The sequence below is a fragment of the Paracoccidioides brasiliensis genome (assembly GCF_000150735.1).
Source record: "Paracoccidioides brasiliensis Pb18 unplaced genomic scaffold supercont2.7, whole genome shotgun sequence".
NCBI lineage: Eukaryota > Fungi > Ascomycota > Eurotiomycetes > Onygenales > Ajellomycetaceae > Paracoccidioides > Paracoccidioides brasiliensis.
In genome coordinates, this window is record NW_011371364.1 from 289,382 (window position 1) to 297,818 (window position 8,437).

At 49.4% G+C, this 8,437-nt stretch overlaps 2 protein-coding genes across 2 annotated transcripts; one reads left to right on the forward strand and one right to left on the reverse strand.

Moving 5' to 3' along the window:
* Positions 1-56: 56 nt before the first annotated feature.
* PADG_05788 (uncharacterized protein) lies at positions 57-3,327 on the reverse strand (the record flags this gene model as incomplete). Its single annotated transcript, XM_010762912.1, has 8 exons — positions 57-174; positions 258-405; positions 485-965; positions 1,022-1,425; positions 1,491-1,585; positions 1,652-2,736; positions 2,807-2,991; positions 3,252-3,327. 8 exons carry the CDS (start codon positions 3,325-3,327, stop codon positions 57-59), a joined length of 2,592 nt encoding a protein of 863 aa, XP_010761214.1.
* A 2,467-nt stretch (positions 3,328-5,794) lies between these two features.
* PADG_11981 (V-type proton ATPase catalytic subunit A) lies at positions 5,795-8,398 on the forward strand (the record flags this gene model as incomplete). The annotated part of the gene is made up of 5 exons (XM_010763272.1): positions 5,795-6,445; positions 6,526-6,610; positions 6,682-7,349; positions 7,416-8,312; positions 8,378-8,398. 5 exons carry the CDS (start codon positions 5,795-5,797, stop codon positions 8,396-8,398), a joined length of 2,322 nt encoding a protein of 773 aa, XP_010761574.1.
* Between the last annotated feature and the right edge of the window lie 39 nt (positions 8,399-8,437).

Sequence of the window (8,437 nt, forward strand, 5' to 3'; positions counted from 1 at the left end):
AGATTGCCAAAGGAATTCAGGGGGATGCAACCAGAACACGTCACAGCGTGATGACTTCAGAAGTTTGAGGATCGGTTGAAGGTAGATCTTAGAGCGCTTGTCCGTGCCGCGCCATTCGACGGCATCCGTACTTTCCCTGAGACAGGGGTGCAAGTTGGCGGATCCCTAGTCCATCTGGTTGATAGGGGTGCATATTAGTAGTTATTTTCTCTATTTCCTCCGTTTGTAACTATCGAAGCTTGCTCGAAAGCACTTACATTCGAACTTTATGATCGTCCCCCGCCGAGGCAAACATTCCAGGATCCTTCGGGTTCCATGATACCGCATTGACGCAACCGTGTCCGTGGCCCTGGAGTGTTGCGACGAGCGTGCAGTTCTCCTTGTGCCAGATGTGGATTTTTGAATCTACACCATTCGATAATATCGGTTAATGAACGTCGCAAGATGGCTGCTCCTCTTTATGATAACAGTTTTAGAAGCTTACCTTCGCTACCGCTGACGACGAAGTTCTCAGCAGCGCCACCAAACGTACTCCTGATGATAAAATTGCCCTGCTTCTGCCCAAGATACTGTCGCACAACTTCCCCCGTCTCAATGCCCAACAATTGCACTTCGCATTCAGACGTGCTAAGCAACATATATCTCGAATCTCGGCTGATATTGACGCACGTGAGATCCAGTTTGAGGGTCATGCTATATTCCTCGACTCGGGTCTCGAAATTATATACGTAGACGCTTTTCTCCGTCGATATGGCAACCAGTCGACTGCCATCGGGAGAAATTGAACAGTCTCGTACTCGGTAATTGCCTGACCACTTGTAAAGAGACTCGCCTACAACGCTCCAGAGGCAGAGCTGGGATTGGCTGTCGAGGGATCCGGTTACGAATGACTCACTGTCTGGAGCCCATGCGGCAGAGGTCACTGGCTCATGGTGGTGATCGATGGTTAGGATGCAACGGCCAGTCTGTAGTGGATGTTGTTAGTTATGAAAACAGCTGAAAGGGAAGGAAAATAGCATACTTCAACATCCCATAGCCTGGCCTTATAATCGTGAGAACAGCTGATAAGTTTGGTATCATCAGGACTCCATGTTGCATATGCAACGGATCCCCCGTGATCGGTAAGCCTATGGATGACAGCAAAGGTAGCAACATCGTATATGATGACGAGGTTCTCGCGACCCGCTGTTGCTAGCTTGGTGCCGTCATGGGAGAATTCGAGGTACCAGACTTCATCCGTAAGTTCAGTAAGTTCGAGGGATGTTCGTAAGGGAAATTGGGATCGGTCGCACTGGTGGTCTGAATAGAGTGAGGGAGGCATTGCAGTATTATGATATAAGCACTGGTTGATCTGATTTTCCTTCACATGGTCAAGCAAAACTGCTAATCGGTGGTCGGGGATCATAACAGCGGGGGATATAGATTCTAGATAAAGAATACGTAAGTAATAATCCTTCAGGATACGGGACTATTGCAGGAAAAAAGCTCACTCGATAGGTCTGACAGCAGTTTCTGTCGTGACTGCAATACTGAGCCATTCCAGCCCGCTTGCGCACGTAAGCTATCCGCAGGACACATCAAAAGTCTACTAAGATGTTAGCTCAAACCCTTCAAGCTAGAAGTCAACTTCGGTGTTCCAAAAATAGCATACCTAGAGAGTGCATGCAGCTGTGCGATATCATGGTTTAGCGGCGTTAGTTCCTGTCGAAGGACCATCAGAGCCGTTCCAAGATCCCGCTGCACTAGTAGCTCGAGGAATTTCTGTTGTCTTAAGCGGAAGAGCATCTCGTTTTTGTCCGCGCCGTCCGCTAAGATAAGAAAGTCGTGCTCAGGCAAAATATCAGACTCTGTTCCGCGGATAGTAGAAGTTCCTCCACCTCCACCATCAGAATAATACGAAGCCAATAATATGCCCTCCGCATCAGTCCATCGCCCATCTAGTACAGCTGACCTAAAAGCAGCCACGGCGGGAGTTTCGAGCTGAAACCCTGACTCCCGGCTTAAGGTGGACGCTGCCTCATCGTATCCCAGGTCGTGCAAACTTTGGATTAAAATCCTAGTCACTTCTTGCCGGTCATGACCAAAATATGTAGGAGAGAGAGAAGCAGGTGATTTTCCCGAGCCGTTTGCGTGGGATTGGCCATTTGAGCTTGAGTGGGGGGATCTGTCGTTAGTTGAGCTGGCCACAGCAGATTTTCGTAAGGGAGAGGTGGTTGAGCCATTTGATATGGGAGAGAAGCCGTTCGTGTTTGAAGTCGAAGCTCCGCCGTCAGACCGCATGTTGGTATCCACCAGGCGCCTGCGCTTGGGCGAAGGAGGAAAATCGTCCCCGTTGATATCCCTTGCGTGTTCTTCAACAGACCGTCTGCGTCTGCGTTGGCCTGGACTAAGATTTCTGGACCTCGACCCAGCCCTTTCGGACTGATCAGGAGTTCGTTCCCGACGACGGCGGCGGTGGTTAGGTTGGTGAGAACCAAGCTCGCCAGATTCACGATGACCGGTGTGAGAACCTAAGCTTTGAAGCCCCGGAGGGGGCACGTTGTTTGAGAGAGAAGGGGGGGGATTCTCGTGGCTGATCTGGACGTCAGATGCGGTCGAGGAAATAGGTATGGGAGGGGTAGGTGCAGACTGGAGGACTATTGAAGGGTTGGAGGGGCCAGGAGCGGCTGGGGCGGGAGTATGTGAAGGAGATTCGTCTGCCAGATCGAAGTTGCTGCTTAGCCCTCCAGCCTGGCTCTATACAGAACCAGCTGAAGAGGCCTATTTAGTGAAAGGAAACAAGAGAGCGTTCCGCAGCCAGATCCACAAGCTCTGGAGCTGGCCACACACGCCACGAGCTCTTTTCCTCCGATGGAGCTGTGATGATCACGGATTTGTCGTGTTCAATGAGGCGGCCGACTGTCTTTGGGTGTGTCCGGTTCAGGTCAATGTCAGGTTGGTCCGGGTCTTCCAAAAGCACTGAGGGAGATTTGTTGTCGTGGTGGTGCTGCGCTGTTGGGAAGAACGATAAGTGATTGGAGGAAACAGGAGGAGGGAATATAAGTAAGGTTGGATCAGGTAACTAAATATGTTTGAGCTGGTCTTGGACTGGAGGGCAGTAACTCTTTCAAGAAGCCACTCGATTGAGAAGGCCGATATCAAGGATGCTGACGAGGGTGTTGAAACAAAGCCAGATAGAAATGCGTTTGAGAGTTGGGTGTGCTGTCGTCGCCGTGGCGCTTATGCCGAGCAGCAGAAACAAAAGGACCAACCTTTGGTTACAGCAAGGAGGGAGCCTGGGATGATGCTAACTGGCGGGATACCAAACAGAGGGGGGGCAGCACACATTTCCCCCAATTTCCAAGCTCGAGGGACAACAGCAGTTGGGATGGCGGGAACACGACGAACATGCACACCGGGTCAGGGGAGGAGAAGAGCCGTTGAAATGGGGTGCAGAACGAGAGACGTCGTTGAAGATGAATAAATAGGCTCTAACACAAAACACGTGTATGGTAACCAACCATGCATGTACTCCGGCATACAGTCTGCAGCCGGGAGTGACTTGGATGGCCCAGATCACAAGACCGCTAAATTGATACTGCCTTTCCCAGCCAAAGTAATAATCACGGTTGAACCGTGACCGTACGCATACAAACTTTCAACATGACACAGCCCAAGAGCAGATCCATGGCCAGTGACGTAATATTACCCGAAGCATATAACTAGGTAGGAAAACGGTAGTTCACTATCATCTACTTCAATTTCTCTTCCTCTGTCTCCGGAATTTATATATATATATATATATATATATATAAAATTGATGCTAGAGAGCAAAATGGGACTGTGAAAATTGGCATTGCTTGTAGAGGGGTTTCCATCTCCCTGTCGAAAATATTTCCAAGATCGCTTCGCCCGCTGCTGCGGCGTGCTCCAATCTTGATTCGGTCATTTAGCACTAATAATAAGCAAATCCCTGGCATGTTTCTCAGAACTCTAACAAACAAGATTACCTAGATAAAGTAGAGATTAGCCCCAGAGAGAGTGACCATTAATTGGTCTAGAATTGATTGTTGTTGTGATAGTCAAAGTGAAACCCTTGATTATAAGCCGTTTCATTTTCTTCAGCGATATCTCTGAGTCACAGAGAGTTATTTGCCTGCTGTTTGACTGAACGGGTTCCAGGATGACAAAATATGCTCAACTTGAGGGAAAAACACTTCAAAATAGAATCACTTTTATTCGTTGCGTGCATATGTCTGTGCAGTGTGCAATAGATGCAACGTACAGTACGTTACCTGGGGAATTTTTAGGCGCGGGATTGAGGTGTTAAATTAATTGGTTTCGAGTCCAAGAAAATTTGAAACAGCTGACATGAGCCTTCACATGGACAGGAATGATGTTATATAACTAACTACAGGGCACAATAACTAGCTAACTATCATATCTCGGGTGATGGCTGGTTAGTAAAACTGTTTTTATCCAACGTTCCCCCAATCACCTAAACTACTTACTCTCTTCAACCCCAATAATGTCATGCATAGCCAATGAGCGAGCTACTAACCTAACCTAAGATAAATACATATTAGCCAAAGTTGCCCATCGGTCACAGGTTGTCAGTCCCTTGGCGGCCGGAGAGACTTGTTCACACGGCACTGGCAGCAAGCCCTGGATTTTGAGAGAAGGCTTGAATGTTTTTTTGTTTTTTTTGTTTTTGTTTTTTTGTTTTTTGTTTTTTGGAGTCTTGCCGGAACATGCTCTCGTAACTACACTCCTGTCTCTATCCTTTCACACGGGCACACCTGCATCGAGTGCAGCTAACTATTGTATGGGTGTATGGATGTATGTACAGTACAGTTAGCAGTTCATCTCTCATCTTCGACCGGGGCCACAAAACTTCCAGACATGCCAAAACATTCCTTGCAGGAAATTCTATCAGAAGGAGATTGAGAAGTTGTACACATCGCGCATTTCTTCAAGAAGCAATGCCATCCAGAAACCGCGAGTTTAATCAACTCCTTGATGAAATCCGCCGGGCCCTGACCAGCCGGGTAAATCTGCCGTTGGACCGGGGGGCATGTGGAGATCCATTCTCTGCGAGGAAACAGGTTGAAGCTTATTGATCGTCAAGGAATTCTACAGGGTACTCGAAAGAGCTCTGAGATACAATATTTCTTATCTTTCACCGTTCCTCCTCGTTCTCAAGGTTTAATGCCTTCCCATCTCTCCTCCGTCAGCCAGCTAATTGTTTGCCGTTGATTGACATCATCTCTGTATTCTTGATGATCGCTTCTTTCAGCACGACCTTGAGCGCTGGAGCAGCAACACTCAGCCCTATTAATTACTTTCGATAAAAATAGGAAAATCTCTGCCTTCTTAGCTCTTCTTAAGAGTGAACGTTGCGACAACTGCTTACATACAAATATTCCAGTCATTTTATACACTGACCTGGGGGACTGCAGGAATAGTTGCTCTCTCTCTCCTTGCCCTTTCAGCTACCACCCGAAGTATGCAAGTATAGGCGGAGTGAACAGACCCACCGGACTCCCCTCTTTGGCCTGATGAAGCTGCACACCCGATGATGATGATGATGATGATGATGTTGTTGTTGTTGTTGACGATGTCGGCGGATGGATTCCGTTCTAGGAACACAGGTGATAAATCGATGGTAAAGAAAGCCTTTGTATTTATTGATGCATCAGTCAAATTAGATATTTACTCCCGTAGCAGATGCAATCAATCAAGAGTTGCACAATCATAGAATTAGAATCAGATAAAGTATGTCCACTGATTGAGTTAGCGAGGGATTTAGTTAAAAATGCTTGTTCCAAAATACAGCGCTGGATCTCACTGTGGTTGGCTGTTGTCAAGCGCCAACCACAGGCATCATCGCCCAACCTGCCCAAACCACCAAGTTGGGAGGAGGAGACCTGAAGCCCTGCACCCGCATCACCCAACCCAACTACACTTCAAAGTTACCCTTCCGGGCTCCGATTCCCAAGATCATATGCTGGGCCTTGGTCGACCATCCTTAAAATCGCGGCCATCTCTCATAGACCTCGTCGTGTCCAAAGACGAACCTCCCAGCCGTCCCTCTGCTCCCACCTTTACCAGTCCCAGAACCGGGTTGTCAAAAGATCCGCCGCTTACGCCACAGCCCAACCTTAGGCAGTCTCTCAAATCCAACCACCTCCTCATCGAGCATTATCACCAACATAATCAGCACAATCATCATCAATACCAACGACAACGCCACAGCAGCAGCAGCAGCAACGGAATTCCAGCTCCTCTCCCCCTCCCCCTCTTCTCCCTGCCTGTTGTTTCGCACACTTCATCTCTCGACATGTCCCCAGCAAACTCGAAGAGAAATCACGCGGAGCCCGGCGAGGAACACCATGGTTCAATTTACTCGGTCTCTGGACCCGTCGTCGTGGCGGAGAACATGATAGGCTGCGCGATGTACGAACTGGTGGGTGTCCAAATCAGCCGATAGTCCCCCGAGAAGCTTCGTCTGGAGACCCCTTGTTTTTCTGATATCCAAGTTTCTAGTGTCAAGTGGGCTACGACAAACTAGTTGGAGAAGTTATTCGAATCGATGCGGACAAAGCTACAATTCAGGTCTACGAGGAAACAGGTGATTTGAACGGAACCCTCCCGGGCCTCTCCCAAAGCCAAGACTAACCTGTTTGTCCTTTAACTATCTAGCCGGAGTCACTGTTGGCGATCCCGTGTACAGAACCGGAAAACCATTGTCTGTAGAACTCGGCCCGGGATTGATGGAGACGATCTACGACGGTATCCAGCGACCTCTCAAAGCCATCTCCGACGCCTCCGGCAGCATCTACATTCCGCGCGGTATCTCCATCCCAGCCCTCGACCGAGAAAAGAAATGGGACTTCAAGCCAGCCAATCTCAAAGTCGGAGACCATATCACCGGCGGTGACATCTGGGGCAGTGTGTGGGAGAACAGCCTGTTGGATGACCATAAGATCCTCCTACCACCCCGCGCACGGGGCACTATTACACGCATTGCGGGACCCGGTAGCTACACCGTCGACGAGAAGCTCTTGGAAGTTGAGTTCGACGGCAAAAGATATGAATATAGCATGGTGCACCAGTGGCCAGTTCGTGCCCCTCGCCCCGTCAACGAGAAGCTGGCATCTGATTCGCCTTTTATTGTCGGCCAGCGTGTCCTTGATGCGCTCTTCCCTAGTGTCCAAGGCGGAACAGTGTGTATCCCCGGTGCATTTGGATGCGGGAAGACAGTCATCAGTCAGAGTGTCTCCAAATTCTCCAACAGCGATATCATTGTATACGTTGGATGCGGCGAGCGTGGAAATGAGATGGCCGAAGTCTTGATGGATTTCCCAGAGGTAGGGGAACATTTGTTACCCTGGTTGCACGTATAGAATTCTTAAAAAACTAACTTGGCAAACCAGCTCTCAATCACCATCGACGGCCGTAAGGAGCCCATCATGAAACGTACCTGTCTCATTGCCAACACGTCCAACATGCCCGTCGCTGCCCGTGAAGCTTCCATCTACACCGGTATCACTGTTGCAGAATATTTCCGTGACCAGGGTAAAAATGTCGCTATGATGGCAGACTCTTCTTCTCGCTGGGCCGAGGCCCTCCGTGAGATCTCAGGACGTCTGGGAGAAATGCCTGCTGACCAGGGTTTCCCCGCTTACCTCGGTGCCAAACTCGCCTCCTTCTATGAACGCGCCGGCAAGAGCATAGCTCTAGGAAGCCCCAAGCGAATAGGCAGCGTCAGCATCGTTGGCGCAGTGAGCCCTCCCGGTGGCGATTTCACCGACCCCGTCACGTCCAGCACGCTTGGTATCGTGCAAGTTTTCTGGGGTCTGGACAAGAAGCTCGCGCAGCGCAAACACTTCCCGTCCATCAACACTTCGGTCTCGTACAGTAAATACACCAACGTCCTCGATAAATACTACGCAAAGGAGCATCCGGAGTTCCCCCGGCTCAGAAACAGGATCAGAGAGCTGCTCACCAACTCCGAAGATCTGGACCAGGTCGTCCAACTCGTTGGGAAATCGGCGCTTGGTGATCCGGACAAGATTACCCTGGACGTCGCCGCGTTACTCAAGGATGACTTCTTGCAGCAAAACGGGTACAGCGACTATGACCAGTTCTGCCCCCTGTGGAAGACGGAGTACATGATGAAGGCATTCATGGGGTACCATGATGAGAGCCAGAAGGCCATTGCGCAGGGACAGAGCTGGGCAAAGGTTAGAGAAGCCACGGCTGAGATCCAAAATATGCTACGGGGAATGAAGTTTGAGATTCCGGATGACGAAGAGGCTGTTACTAAAAAGGTGATGATTTCCCCCACATGCCGTAATTCAACATCACATTCCCCCTTCATCCCCCTATCTGTAAGGGTAATCATTTCGTATGCTAACATTTTCTGCACGAACCTACAGTATGAGAAAATCCTTCA